Source organism: Lepisosteus oculatus, chromosome 11, assembly GCF_040954835.1.
Source record: "Lepisosteus oculatus isolate fLepOcu1 chromosome 11, fLepOcu1.hap2, whole genome shotgun sequence".
NCBI lineage: Eukaryota > Metazoa > Chordata > Actinopteri > Semionotiformes > Lepisosteidae > Lepisosteus > Lepisosteus oculatus.
Window position 1 is genome coordinate 39,017,822 of NC_090706.1, and position 16,064 is coordinate 39,033,885.

The following is a 16,064-nucleotide window of genomic DNA, read 5'->3' on the forward strand; positions in this document are numbered from 1 at the left end:
GTCACAGCCTTTGAAAGTCTGAAAGCACTTAATCTTTGCATAGCGGAATGATTTGTGTATATGGGATGAGTGGTATTACGGATGAGACAGTTAAGTCCCAGGGAGTAGAGTTGGTTTGATTTTGTCCTGGTATTTTCCAGCCACTACTGTATGAACATGCAGTTCGCCTCAGTTTGAAGTAAAATGGAAGTAAACATTAATTTTTTGACAAAGAAGGACTCCAGCGTCTTAACATCTCTTCATTTTTGTATTTATTAAAGCTGTCACATAGCAACAGAAAAAAGTAATACACTTAGCTCCCTGAAAGAGAAGCTTTACATGAAAATACTCATCTTATTCCATTAAAATAAATACTGAAGAGTGACAGAAAAAAAATTCTGTACAATGTTTTTACTAGATTTACATTTTGTTCATGCTGTGAATTCTTGCCCTTTGAGGGATGTGAGTAGTTCAGTTGTAGTTAATATTTTTGTCATTCTTAGGAAATCTGGAATCAAAATGAGAGATATAATACATTTGGGAACACATTTTAAAAGTAAACTTTAATCTTAGTGCCCATTACTTGCCCGGTTAATATTTTATCACCTGTGCTTTATGTTAGCTTTCTCAAAAATTCCACCTCTCCTCATAACGAGACTAAAACGCACATTCCCTTAACTTAACAACATTTGTAAGATACTGTGCCGTACACTGTATAGCATGTATAAATATTTGAACATTAATATACCTTGTTTCAAAATCAGCAAAATTGCTTTTACAACATTTGTACATTTCTCTAAACAGATGTTCCTCTTTGCCTCTTCTGACAGGCAGTCACCTGATGCACAGACCACAATGCATGAGTTAGCTCTGACTCCATCCATCAATTGAATGTCTGCAAATTTACAGGTAAGCTTTCTTGCCAGTTGATAAATTCCTAAATTTCTAAATGTGCAGCTGGTTTCATTTCCTTTTACATTTTACAATAGCAGTGCTGTCTACCTCCAGACACTGTTTGGAAATTGAGCCCTGCAAGCATTAGAGCAGTTCCCTGGAAACACACACAGAGCTTGAGTGTCAAGGGTTGATTTTTAAACTCTTGTCCTCACTAAGCCTTTTGAACTGCAACTGCTGGAGATATTGTATATAGAAACTTACAGTATATATAGATACTTTCTGTATATGTAGATAAATATTTACAGCTATGTGCGTTTTCCAACTTCTTAGGATTTTATGGCAGGACAACGTGGTTTTTATACCATCAATAGTAATGATACTGAGCCCAGGCAGACTATTGCTGTTGCCCCAGAAGCTCTCCAGCTTCATTATGCTGGTGATGCTGTGGCCAGAGCTCTCTTCCTTGGGAAACTAGTGGTGGTTAGAATTATTTTTATCACAGAGAATCTGCCCCTACATTCATTTTGATCTCTGGATTAATCTGCTCATTCTAACATAACTGCTTGTTATGCATTCCTACATTGATTTTTTATACAAGTTAAAAATGACTAATGAGTGGACAGGAGCACATTTTAAAGCAGCTAGCAGCCCATGTGCACACTATGGTTAAAGCTTTAATTGTTGTAAGGTAATGGTAAGGAAAGCGGAAATAAAATGAAATAAAAGCTCAAATTATTTGTTTGCAAACACCTCTTAAATGATGGCTTTATACTCAGCACATATAAAAGCTTACTCTGCTGGATTATACTTTAATATTTCTTTGCTAGCTTCAGGACACCTATTTTAAACTATTTGAAAAATAGAAAAGCTAATTTAAGCACTCTTAACTCCAGCGGTTAATACTGTATGAATGCAGGTACTAGGTAATGAATTTTAAATTCTGTCTACTACTGTATATGTGAGCTTCCACTTGACATTCCTGTGTTAGTTAATAAAATCTGCTAGTAAGGGATTTAGTCTTTTAGACATTCTATTAAAAGAAGACTATTAGAATGCTTCATTATGGATACACTCAGCAAGTAAATTGCAAGTTCATTCTGTGCATTGCTTAGTGTAGCACAAAAGGAAGGCTCTTTCACATCTTTCATGGGCATTTCAGTTGAATTTTTGTAAAGCTGACAAGAGAAAAATGCAAAGGCAGGCAAATGCTTGGAATTTACAGACAGACAGCCCTACTGGTGACCAAAGTCAAGCCCACGATCTGTGGGTCAAGACTCAATCACATCAGCTACAGAGTCTTGCTGTTCGTTATTTGTTAGACAAAGTAACAATGATCAGCTGGCCAAATTCACAGCAGGAACTGAGAAGGCTTTACAGTTCACATTATAGCCCAGATGAACATGGAAAAGCTGTAAACAGCATGGAGGACAACAGACGTCAAGTGTCTTTAGAAAAACAAATTGATAAGGAAATGACTGCATGTTTGAATAGGAAAAAGAATGAAGGACGTCACAAGTTATCTTTCCTTTCAAGTGGAAGCTTCTGATGTGTCCCCTTTAAAACTCCCCCCAAAACGTTTTTGTTTGTCTCCCTCTGATTCCTTCCCAGTTTAATCTCCATGCTGTCTCTATGTCCAGGAAATGAGGACAGAATGGTGCACTGCCACCCTAGACCAGGGGACAAGCTCATGAGCTCATGAGGATCAGAGGCAACAGCAATAACTAGAATCACTGACAACATCACCAAACAACAGCTTATTATTGGCTTAATTAAAAAAAGGTTTATTAGCTTCTGCCACCGTTTCAGGTGCAGGTGATTTAAAGCAAACCTGCAGACGTACTGTCGTACTGTCCTTGATACTTTTTAAGGGGAGAAATCAAAAAAGGTCAGTGTATTCTGGTTACTCTGATGCCTGACCTTTAAAATCAATTTCTTTCTTGAATGATCCCGATTGTGCCTCAAATCACAATGACACATCAGTACGGAAGTTTCAATACAAACACAAAAGCTGCCTTATAGTCTTCAGGTTCGTTAGTTTCTTGTCATTGTAATTAAGCTCTTCATATTATATATACTCTTAATATAAAAGGTGTCAGTGTCTATATACACAGGATTATTTACATTCTTAATTTTTTTTTTTTTTTGTTCTGGGATGATCAATGCAATTCAGCCACATGGAAAAATACAAGTTTAAAAAGACACTAAGATTTCACACATTTACATTCTTTGCAAATCCGTAAAGGAATTTGGTTGCTGCGGTCAGATTATTGCATACAAAATTCTATAAAGTTCTGTTCACTAAATCACAAGACACATTTTCAAAATTAAATTCGGTTTTTCAGTTCTTAATCTTCCATAATATAAATTACATTAAATTTAAACTAATTGCACATGGTTCAGTCTTTTTACAGCTTTAAAGTGTTGAATGTTTTTTGTACACGATTTTAATAGTAAATTAACATGTGAAACTAAGGCAGGTTGAGGTAAGTTGAATCTATTAATTTTAACATTTCTAGACAGCTTTGCATTTTTGCTATTAGCAAGCTGAAGAAATGGCGATTGTACTGCAGTATGTAAGAGAAGAAACTGTCTTTTATATTAGGAAAGAGCAACCAGAGTGCACTGCATTTCCATCTTGAGACTGTTGTCAAAGATGCTGTAATGACTATTATCAATTTAAAGCAGCGAATCACGTGAAATCAATCCGCTTTTGTGAAAAATCTTAGTAATAAACATTCATCTTAATTTGTCATTCCGTACAAACACTTTAACTGCTGTACATTACGGGGTAAAAATAAGCATACAAAATACCATGTATTAGAAAAAAATATATATATATATTTCTATATATGCAAATCACAGTATTATATTCCTGTGGTACGGATGACTTATAACTGGCCTTAGCACTAATATTAGTCTGTATTTGTACAGTATTTTGGGAGAAAAAAATGTGTTATCAGAAAAAAACAAGCCTTGAAACCTTTTAATGTGTGTTTAGTGAGTTCCCTCCTATACGCCAAGCATCTTGGGATAGGAAGGTATATCCACATCCACATCTTCTGCTTAATATTAAATACAAAAGCTGCTTCCAGACAGCCCAGGCATTTAATTTAATTTTAATGCAAACTCTAAACACAGTCCATTTGTATGTCCATAAAGTTCCACAAACATAACTACATTGCCAGTTTCAAGAATATAGAAAAATAATCAGGTGGAATGTTTCATCAGCTCTGTGGACGTGGAGTTCTGCTCAAATCCAGGGGTGATTTTTGTTGGACAAAGTATGGACACTCTCTCCAGCCGACTGGGAGAGCACGGAGGCAAGAAATAGCAGTTTTTAATTTCAGGTGAATTGTTCACATTTCCCTTCATCTCTTCTATTTGTGCAATGTACAGTGCTACGATTAAACCGGGGGGGAAGAGGAAGGTTGGAATTTCGGGGTGTTGTGCTACATTGGACACCATGAAACCGCAGGAAAATGAGTCACCCGAATGTAAACGCACGTTCTGAAAGAGATTTCCTGCAAGCCTGAGTTGACTCATGATGACCGCAACCAGTTTTTAGAAACATGTTCGCCTGTACCAAGTCAATCACAGACATTAAGGAACTTATTTACAGTGCAGGCATGAATTTCCGAGGGGGGATTCAGGTGATTGGTTATTGGCAATTTCCTCCTCACCCCACAAAGTGGGATGATGGTTTCGTTTCATATTGTAGCAGCTAAGTGGTGCACAAGGACAGGGTCCTGAAATGACCACTTGCCTCATGTACAATCACCTACTGCCCCCAAAATTTGGCATGATAATCAGCACATTCTGATAGCACTCTCACGCGGAATGAAAAACAAATTGAAACTCAAATCAAGCCTGGATCCAGAAAACATAGATATGAGAGCTGTATGTGACACCTTGGAGGTGAATAGGATTTTAAAACAAAGTGCTGTATTGCTGGGCCTTAGGGCACACTCCTGTGTGTTGTGTGACTCGTATACATGGAGGAAATCATTCCTGTTATGGTTTTTGGCCACAGTGTTGCCACTTTGTAACCTGATTGTGTCAGACCTTAGAAGCTAAGAAAGCCAGGTCAGTAAGAAGCTAAGAAAGGACTGGTCAGTAAGGCGGTGTTCCTCCCTCTGGAGCAGGATTTCTCAAACTGATGCCCCCGGTATGGGGGCCAGAAACACAGTTGCACTAGGCACTGTCCTTCACACAAGATGGCATACTGATGGCCTGACTCATTCAAGATCTCAGGGCAGGGGTGTTAACACCAGTGTCCTGACTAAATTCCTCTTTCGGCTTGAACGGTCTCTCCCCGATATCCCTCCTAGATTCAGCTGGTGAAGGAATTTCTTAGTTCTCCACCTGTGTAGTGGGGTTGCAGTCCCAGGTGGATACCTCTTTTCCGTGGTGGATGAAACGCGTCCGTTCCTATACGTAAAGTGCTTTGGAATCCTTCAGGATGAGACACATGAATAAATTCTAAGTGATTTTTTTATTTTGCTATTTTGCAGAGACAAATGCAGACAGCTCTGATCGGTTTTAATAATGTGTGCAGTCCAACGTTTAAGGCACTCGGTTGTGTGCCATTCTGAGCTAGCAGCTCCAAAGATGTAGACACAGGATGGAGGTGGAATAAAAAAGCAAATGGCAGGCCATTACTATCCAAAATAACTTCACATCCACGAACAACAGGGCAGAGCACATATTGGGCCGGCATCGTGGCCAGTAAAAACTGTTACAGACAGACTTTTGTGTCAGTGTTAACTTGCCAATGGGTGCAGAACAAACTAAACAGCTAGAATAAAACGCAGCAATGTTGAACCAGTAACCACCAAAAAAGGAAGAGATCCTAGGCAATAAAGACAGCCGTCCAAATACAACAGCAAAAACAGAAAAAATAACGTGTCTTTGTACATTGTATTTTTTCTCTTGTTCGCTAGGAGAAATTACTGACGAGCTACAAAAGCACTAATGCGCCGCGCTTGTTAAAAAACGCACTCTTCACTCTCTGGCTGTCAAGGCCATGCTGTCTGTGTTTGCAATTTTCCTGGGGAAAAAAGGCAGCATCCTGTGCAGTTTGTGAGAAAAAGTAGCCATGATTATTTAACAAAAGGTATATAACCGCAAGCAAGCTGTTTCTTATTGATTCTGTTAATACTGAAATTAAATTTCACTATATTCCAAGAGTTAGGCAACAAGTGCATATTTTATTTTGTTTTTCGCAAGAAGTTGTCATGTCACTGAACATTGATATGAAAAGCTGGTTCATGACCAACTTCTGTTGTGTGGTGGAAGAAAATGAGGAAAGAATGGACGGGAATAAGGGATTTGGATATGGAAGTTTCCAGGGAATAATATCATTCCTGAAACATTTCCTGGTGTGGGCAATTTCTCTTCAGGCCAGCAAAGAAGTGAAAACCCAGGATTACAATCACCTTTGAGGCCAGCTCTGTTCTTATCTGGAATGACAAGTAAGTTGAACATGATGACATAATAAATAGGCTACTTTTTTCCCGAAAAGAGCAGGAAAAAGCCTTCAGCATGGCCAAACTGTCACGCCAAACACCAGAAAAGAAAACTAAAGTGGGAATCTGTGGCATTACACTTATGTTTCTTAAATTCACAATAGGCATTTTATTTTCATTAAATATGTACTACTCAGGAAGTCAATTACCTTTGGCAGTTCTTGTGGAATAGCACTAAAAACCGGTGAGATCTAGGACGACGAGGTACAGATTGTGATTTTAATGAGAGGGATAGTGTCGTACGAGTCTCTGAGTTCTGTCTCTCCAATTATTGTTCACCTCTTCATTACGTTTAATAGCCTTCGCGGTGTTCTGATAGCGGCAATGCCAGTAATCGCCACAGCAGTCTGAAAGGGCACGCAGTGAGGGATCTGAAGGCGGCCCCTCAGCTCTTATGTCAGAGTGAGGGACAGTGCTCTCCAGTATGACGGCATCATTCTCCCCATCATTCCCACCCATAATGACTCCCATCCATAGGTGGAAATGCCACGGTCATCAGAAGCAGGACTCTTGGGATTCTGTATCATTCTGAAGCGACAGCTTCTCCTGTTCTGTGTGATTTCCATTGTACAGCACTGTATACCTGAAAGACAAAGGAAGGTAAGAGTTCATGGTCTTATTGTGACCCTCTCAGGCCTCTTGACTGCAGTTCCACTCCTGAGCAAAGTGCTTCTCCTGAATTGCTGCAGTAAAATACCCACCTGTATAAATCGGCGCACATATAAGTGGCTTCGGGTAAAAGCATTAGCCAAATTATTTACTAAAAAATGGTGGGAGCTTTAATGATTAACATGCCTTGCTATGTGCCTATGTCTCTAAGCTCCAAACTATTCTTGAGAAAGGAGACAGTTCTTCTGTGCAATATAGTTGTTGATACAGTAGTAGAAACTGAGATGAAACACTGGGGATACAAAACAATATGTCCTATTACTATTCATAAGAAGAGTAATGGAAAGTAAGGCTGTGGTACACACAATGCACCTGATCTTCTCCAGGACTTGATGCAAAATTTCCCTCTGATCCACAGTGACTGTGCATCACTAAGAACAACAATTATCACATCCACTGTCTACAGGAAAAAAGTTCAACATTACGTCACTTTGATCATTAGAAACGCCTAGATTAGATGTCAAACACATCCCTTTCTCACCAGTATAAAAGTCCACAGAATGTCTTATTCTGTTTCCACTTCTGTAAGAGATAGTCAGAAGTCATTGCGGTTACTTCAGTAAAAACAAATCCCACGATTTCTTAACTGTACATCCTCAGATAACCTTTTAACAAGGGCCTTTCAAAATGAGAAAGAATTGGGTAGTGAATATCCCAGAGCTCCAAAATGAACCATGACAGGTGATTTAACGGACTGACATGCCTTCTTATTAACAAGCCTGTGAGTAAAGGACAGAGTCATTAAGTGGTGCAATCACACCTGTCAGCTATCAGCTGACAGTGGAAAGTTGTAGCTTTGCAATAGTGTACCTTAGAATATGGAGGAAAGCTTTTCCAGGGAGCTTCCCAGAATACATGTGCAAATTAACAGATGCTCCAGAGGTCCCAAGGAGCCATCTCCCTGGAGCTGTTCAGTGCTCTGATCAGAAGAACTCAGGTGCCTCCTACCCTCACTGGAGTGCAGACATCTTTTGTAAGGGGAAGAGCTGGTTAGTTTCGATTTTGTACTGCTGTATTTAAAAATCTCAAGATTAAAGTCTTGTAAATCCCTGTCTATACTTCTCTTTTACAGTTCTCTGAATCCCAGAAATGAAAAATTTCCTGCAAGGTCTAGGACAAAAATAATCATATATGTATATATCATTCTGGAAGTGACTAAACTGGAGTTTTAGCTTATACTGCTCAAATGCTTCTCACAGCAGTTTCTCCTTACTTTTTATTTTGTCATACGTGAGCCTGAGGGAAGCTCAGGGCTATCATCATCATTCATTACAGTAAAGGAAAAAGACATAATCTCAAAAGACAGACTTTAATTTGGATTTAATCACAAAGCACAGTTCCCAGTGCAATCCAATGTCCCTACTCCATGTCACAGCTGGAAAATAAGGAAGAACTGCCAAGCATCTGACAGTGCATAGAGGTTAAAAAAAAAAAAACAGTGCATAGAGGTGGCTTCCAGTTTTCAAATGTTATTAGTGTAAGAACTACCTGCCTTTTAAAACTCCACTCTGCTCATAAAAAGTGGCATGCTAATTGCAGAATGGTTTCGAAACAGCCTCTTTTTCCACTCCAAAGAAGAAGAAAAGCAATGACCTGACTGATCAGTTCTCAGTTCCAGCAGGCTGCGGATTACCCTGCAGCTTTTCACAACAGACGTACTCCAGCAGTATCCCCTGTCGATCCTTTAACTACGCACTTTAACTGGCTGCATTTTATAACTGGTGAGTCTGCAGAAAGAGCTTGTTTATTTTATGTGACTAGTGGAGAGCAAAAAAGAATCCAAAGACTGCAGGCTAACAGCATGACACAGCCACAGTGGGCTTTGACTGGACCTCATTCTTCCTGTGTGGATCTTTCCTGTGTGGAATGGGGGATTGCAGATGTAAGCCAGGTTGCGAAGAGAGCAAATAATAAACGAGAAAATAATTGCACCTTTTAATTCGAAAAAGAAAGGGGGCGCGTTAGAAAACGATTGCAATGACAAGACAGAAAGGAGCATGGCTAACTGGAAGACTTTGGTTTGAAAGAAATCGTTGCAGCACACCTGTATGTGGTTTCGTTGGCTGGCTAGTCAGGCCCTGTTTCCAGCACGTCTTCCTCTTTAACTGTGTGCTCCTGCGTTCACAAGGTGATGCTGCCTCTTACTGCTACTGCTCTAGCACACACTGGCAATACAAAAGCAATGAGAGGCTCTGCTCGCAATGGCAATAGTGAAGGTATTATCAGCACTATTAACCTCTCACCCCGCCTGTTTCACCAGCCTTAACCTTTTCATTCCTGAATTCTTGGATGATAATGGGAAAACAGCAGCCCTGGAATGGAAATACAATAAAAGGGCAATAGGCAATGATAGCTATAAGCTCAGCTGTTCTGCTTTTCATCACCCAAACATCAATTCGTCAGCGATACCTTGGAGAGCTGCCTTGTGTCAGCTCAGGGCCCAAATGAAATGAGCCTGGTGACCTCAACTACAGTATCAGTGAGTATTTGTCCCGTTCAACAAATAACCTCCTGCTACAGGTCTTGAGGGGTCACTGATTTCCACCGAGCTGCATAAGTGCAGGCTTTGGCCCTCTCCAATGTTAGGAATATGGGAATCTGAAATGGTCTGTAAAACAGCACTGCATTTCCAATGCAGCAATGGGCACCAAGATCACCTTTGCAGCTAGAAGAATAATGCACAATAATATGACTGCTAAGAACAGTAATCTAAAGACGTGTTTTTTCATGAAAAAAGTTCCTCTGCCTTTTAACTCAGAGCAGATCGTAAAGAGAGTCTGGCTGAGGAAACTGGTTGAGTGGGCTTCCCAAGTGCCCCAGCTGGTAAAGGAGCTCGCCGGAATGCAGATTGAGCTCTGCGCGATCACGGGTTCAAGGGTTCAAGCCTGAGTCATGTCAGTAGTGGACTATGACCAGGATTGCCCAAGCATTTGTGCACAACTGGCTGAGAGCTTCAGAGAGGGGGATTAGTCAGATACACAGCGTCAGAGACCCCTGTGGCCTCCAGGACACTTACACTTTTCCTGCACTGTCGGTGAAGGATCTGAACCTCTGGTACGGGACTGCGGTGTCCGTGATGCGTTAAAAGGTGTTTGGCTCAGAGGTGGGCGAGCTGGAGGAGCTTGGCCACAAGTCCTCCTGTTCCCCCTTTTGTATGTCATGGGGTTTGTAGCAGCCAGACCTGACGTGTGACGTGACAAAACACATATCTGGCTATTCCAAATCAGGTGGGCATTACTAAAATAATCAGTGATGCTAAATTTAGATTAGAAATTGAGCTAAGGGCTTAATGTGGAATGTGCTGCAGCCTCTTTTGACTGCCAGCTTACATCCTTGGCGCGTCGTCCTCGAAAGAGACCGGCTTCAACATGCTCCTCTTGAAGCGGGCTTCTTTTCAGGATTAATTCAAGAGATTGACACAGCACCTCGCAAAGCAGTGTGTGCTCTCGTTAATTGCAAGGGATTACTGTACTCTCCAGCCGGAGCCTGCTTGACTGAGGGATGGGCCAGACCTTCCCATGTGGAGTAAACTACTGTGACTGAGGCTGTGAAGGGGGCTGGTGGAAGTAAAAAGTAATTTAGGGAATTAAAAGTTATTACTATGAGTGGTCTTGTGTCCTGAACCTTAATTTCCAATACCAATTCATACACTGCCAAGCCAATGAATTGAACAGGAGAGGATTCAGTGGACATCTGCTGCTTAGATATACAGTCGACAGAAATGCTACAATTATAGATTCAGTAGCAGGGAAGTGAATCCAAGAGTCTTTTATGGTCCTTGATAACCAATCTCTGACAAGACGGACAGCCATTACGATCATGTGGAACCTCATTCTTATTGTCATCCTCAGTCTGCCCCGTGTGGAAGTGAAACTATAATCAGACCCTCCTTCCCCCTGAGTTTTGCTACGTTCCACGGCTTCATCCTCACCAGATAACTTCAGAAAAAAACCGAATTCACCCTGTTCATTTTAAAGCTTACCCTGTTCGATTTGAAAGCTAAGATCTCGATAAGCCTGTCTTCAAAAGAGGAAGAGAAAGAGAACATGAGCAAGTTCTCATCTCTCATTTTGGCAAGCCCCTCAGATGTTCAAGGACTCCAGAGTGACTGCTTCCATTGACAGTACAGCTTGAGCCCCACAATCCCCTGACTGCTGTTTCAAATCTGGGCCGTGTGTCAGGGGTGTGAGGGGTCAGAGACTGCCAGGACAGCCCTGATTTGCCACACAATAACAGCTCCCCAAAAACTGGATTGACTAAAAATTGAAAGTGGCTGGGGTTGTAAAAGAAAAAACCCATCATTTCCAATTTACTTTACAGAAGTAGCACATGATCTAAATTATTGTTGATCAACCTGGGTTGCAAAGTGAGATCATACTTGTTCACAATTGTATCGCATTCCTAGTCTCGTCACCTTTGTTCTCCTAGTGAAGCAAGGTAATGGTGATCTCTGCAATGGGAGCAGTCCAGAGTGGTTGATTTTGCTGGCAATTAAATGGAGTTTTAGGCTTGAGAAAAGTCTCTGATTCATCAAACTCCCTGACAAGACCGCTCAGGTATGATTGAGGCAGTTGCTATATCATATTGCCTTTTTATGTCCATCTGAAATGTCAGGGGTCAAAGAAGGGTCAAATTACAATACAGAAACTTTTCTCTGCATCCAGGTAATTTATTGCTGGCTAGAGTTCAGAACAGCTTCAATTGAAGCATAACGGCATAACGCCACAGGGAACCAGCCAAGTGAGCTAAAGGAGACCTCCCCCAGCCCAGGTGGCTGAGGTCCCTGCTGCGCGCAGGGAGGGCGATGACGTCACCATGTCCAAACTAGCTCTGCTACACTTGTTAGTTTCATTGTACGTACTGTAAATGTCCATAGCATAAGCATGTGGAAAACAAATAATAAGAATTACATTGCTTTTCTCCCTCCTTTCCATTCTACTATTAGTACTATTTGTACAAGGGAAAGACACTTGGAAAACCTCAAGCAGATTGCGTTGTTATGCAAGTTGAGTTGTTTTACATACAGTAAAAAATGTCCAAAGAAAAGATACACCAGCAACATCCGGTAACATCCACACACACATCTCTGCTGCACAAAATAGATTGGTAGATTGATTTTATGTAAGGCTGGGCTCAATACTGATTTGAGCCATGACCTGGTTGCCATTCTTAAAAAAATAATAATGACATGCAACTGCAATTAAGTCGCAGGCAAAGTGAGAGGGTGTGCGCTTTGTTGGAAGCCAAAATGAGAAAAGCTTTTCACCCCGAGAATATGAATATTTGCATTTGTATATATGCATTTCCCACAGCCTTAAGTGCACTTTTAAAATGCAGCAGTTGTCCCATGCTCAGGAACCTCCTTTCACATCCCAATGACATCAATTGAAGCAGAACATTGTGCTTCCATTCAGTGTTATTTTCAGTGACCGGGGCAGGAGCCCTGAGTGCCAGCTCTGCTCTAAAACCATTAAATGCTGTTTACATAAACAAGCAAACCAAAGATAATTCCTGTCGGGAAATTGGGCCTAAGATTTACCTTAAAAAAGGGCCTCTGACGTTGGAGTGAAAAGGGAAACGTGTTTTGGGTTTTTAATGTAGCAGAACTCCAAATTGTTGCCACATTGTTGATATTTTAACCCCAAATATGACAAATCTCTGCTTTTGTGTGTCTCACGCTTGTAAGCCACTGACAGCAGAAGTGCTTGCTGGCTTGCCTGGATGCCTGTTTACAAACACTTCAGACACTTTGTTCAGTAAGCACATGAGTCTTACTGTCTACACACATACGAGATCAATCTAGAAACTCACCTGCAGTTCCAGTGTCATATTCCATGTTGGTCAAGTACTGTATATTATTCTGTAACAACACTAATATTGCACAGTCAGGAACTAGTTTTCTAGAACCGAGATCCATGCACATACAGCACATTGTTTGTGTACGGGTATTATGTTGAACTGAAGGAAACTCCTGTTCCTGCTGTGCCACTTCATTTCATTCAGTGTCTGTATATTTTTGTTTTTTTTTGTTGCCTTTCCTGTTCATCCAAGACTGCAAAGTATGCCGTGGAAACTGACCTGGTAAGTCTCAGCTGACCTTTTAAGCCCACCAACGCGTCCTTAAAGGAAAAGAACAGAGCCACACAGCCCTGGGCTATGTAGATCACAAGACGTTTCATCCAGGTAAAATCATTCATCAAAATCTTTTAGAAGTATCTGTGACGCCACGGACTCTCCTTTTGAGCCTTATTATTGCTATTCCTGGCTCATCCTTCAGCCGAAAGGAAGGATCATTATCGGCGAGTGTGGCTGAGCCCCAGAATGAAATGCTGCCCCCTGACCCGTAGGTGGCAGCACTGAGGGTGGGAGCATGGATCCAGCCAGCAGAGCTGGAAGCAGTAAGAGACCAGAGTGTTTGTTTTCGCTTCCGCTTGGCTGGGAAGCTCGGCTGCCCACTCGCTTCATCTCGAGTTAATTAAACCCCAATCATTCTTTTCAAGCTTGCGACTCGACTGCCGGTAAGTGCGTCAAGCCCAGCCATCTGTAACACACGGGAAGGCAGGGAGCTGGTTGTGCTCCAGCCTGGCCCGACGCGACATCAGCAGACGCCGCCAAACTGACTGAACAGAGCCCCTCGGATCCCACAGCCGCTCAGGCGTCCAGAGCAGCCCGCGTGGGACTCACCGACTGCATGGCACGCCAGTCTGAGCCCGAAGGACATTGGAGCCCATCCATTGAGTGAAGCTGGAGAGCCAGCTCAAGCTGCTCTCTTCTCCGAAAGCCATCTTGTTTCGGATGTTGCTATTGCTATTGTAAAAAGGTCGAAAATGAAAATTCCGCTGTTATCCACTCCAGTCAAGCTCGTTCAGTCATCCTGAATTTTCATCCATGGACTGTGTGGTCGGTGACCCATGATAACCCCCCCCAACCCCAAATCGGTTCAGAACAGGACACTCCCCTGCACCATCGTCGGCTTAGCAGGGAACACTACATACTTCAGAAAGGCATTAGGAATGTGTTGCTGCACTTTACAAACTGCAACATGTCTCTAATCTGCACTCGGAACTCATTCGCTGTCAAAACAGTGATGACGACTGAAAGCGTGAATACTTTATGTGCAATTCCCATGTTGTTGCTCTGAATACCCCATTTACAAGCAAGTCACTAAAAATGACAATACTCTGTGAAAACAAACATCTGTGACCTGCAGAAAATCTGTCCTTTAACAAACAGTGCAACTTCCTATCACTTTATAAAGGATACTGTTCATTTTTTAGAAATCACATATGAATTCTCCACAATATACCTTTTGGAAACCCTTTCTGTACATTTCCCAAATATATCATTATTTCACAGATAATATTAATAATGCCCTTGTAATTCAATATAAAAATGATCAATAATGTTGTGATGGCATATATACATATAATAAGAGACAAGTGCTCATTTACCTAATTTTTATTAAATAGATTTAAACTATCTGTTGATATTATGATATTATTATGTGATATCATTAGTACAAAAGATCTTAGTATTAAAGCAACTTTGAGTGATAAGGATATCAGAGGTAATTAAAAAGAAAGCTGAGATGGTTGCTACAAAAAAGGAAACTAAACTTGAAGCTGTGATATTAAGCCCAATTATTTTGCCCTCTCTTTCTTCTCTCTGTTTGCCAGAGATAAGACTGCTCTGGCAGTTCAATCACAGCTGACCCTTTTCTCTGCTCTTGTGTAAGAATAGCTCAAGTGTATCCACAACAATCACTGCCAGAGCACGTGTCACAGCTCATTAAGTGCAACTGCCCACTTCCTCTCCATGTGCAGTGATACCACTGAACAGAAAACAATTTAAGAATACTAAGTAGTAATCTGGACACAGCTATACTGCAGAGAAGCAATTGTTCTTTAGCGTTTTAGAATTCAAACTCAATTCTATTTTTGAGGAATTAGAATCAATTTAAACCTGAAAATCCATGAATTATCCATGTGCAGTTTGGGCTTTTGTGATTGTTCTAAGGTGGTTTCACATTCAACCACCTTAGAACAATCACCAATTAATCGGCAATACTCATCATCAACAATCACTAGAAATGACCTGCTTTGAATCTGTAACCTGCACTTGTGCAGTGTTTAATAAAAACTCGAATACTGTATTCACTGTATATCATCAATTTTCAATTTTCACAGACTAATCGATTTTTAATCAAAACCCATGCAGCTAAAAGAGGCGTAGAGGGTCTCTTATGCTTTCCTTCTTTAGACAGGATTTAGAAAATTATCAAGAAGCAAGACATCATTTTTCACCAGAAGCAAGATTCTATTTTTCACCAAATGGTATCATCGTAGAGACAAAAGTCTGGTGTGTCTTCACATACCCAATAGAACACAACCAGCAGAACAGTGACAACATTAAAACACACAGCATTGCCAGACAATCGTTGCCCTTAATTTTAACAGGAAATAAAATACCCCACATTGGTAATCAAGCCAACTGGGAGCAAACAATTTAAACGGAGCCGTAGGAGAAAGTCACAGTAATTTTCCCGTGCCTTTCTTTCGAGATCCTTTCTGTGTCTCTGTCTTGCCTTAGATCTGTCACGTCCACATTCCTATTGTCAACAGCTATTCACTACTCCTGCTCTTTAGCTCTTTTGCTCACTCAATGTTCAGGAATCAATTTGTTAGTACACTTGACGACACTCATTGTCAGGCTAAAGAGTCAATACTTTATTGTCCCATCTTACTCCAGAGGGGTAATTTGATGTTAAGAGGGTATTTTTTTTTTCAAAAAGAAAAAGCACCCATTCAGGAAACTAGTTTCCACATGCCAATATTATGATTAATTCCCTTCTTGAAGGACACATTTCAGATGAATCCTTATTTATTAATCTTACACCCTAATAAGTGCTTTGATGAAAAGAATGTCCCATTATTTGAAACCCCCCCAAAAAAGAAGAGAGAACTGTTCTTGCAGATGGACTCTCGGGAGGAGGAA

The 16,064-nt window shown here is 40.9% G+C and overlaps 1 protein-coding gene across 7 annotated transcripts in view; it reads right to left on the reverse strand.

The window, feature by feature from the left end:
* Positions 1-234: 234 nt before the first annotated feature.
* htr4 (5-hydroxytryptamine receptor 4) overlaps positions 235-16,064 on the reverse strand; it is a 135,806-nt gene continuing 119,976 nt past the window's right edge. For 5 of the 7 annotated variants that reach the window (XM_015350020.2, XM_015350019.2, XM_015350023.2 and 2 more), the window contains one exon: positions 235-6,984. In XM_015350020.2, coding sequence (XP_015205506.1) covers positions 6,897-6,984 — 88 coding nt within the window. In that variant the 3' untranslated portion in view covers positions 235-6,896. Of the gene's footprint in view, positions 6,985-9,133; positions 9,236-16,064 lie in introns of those variants that run through there. The other 2 variants (XM_015350024.2, XM_069196219.1) reach the window with 2 other exon arrangements.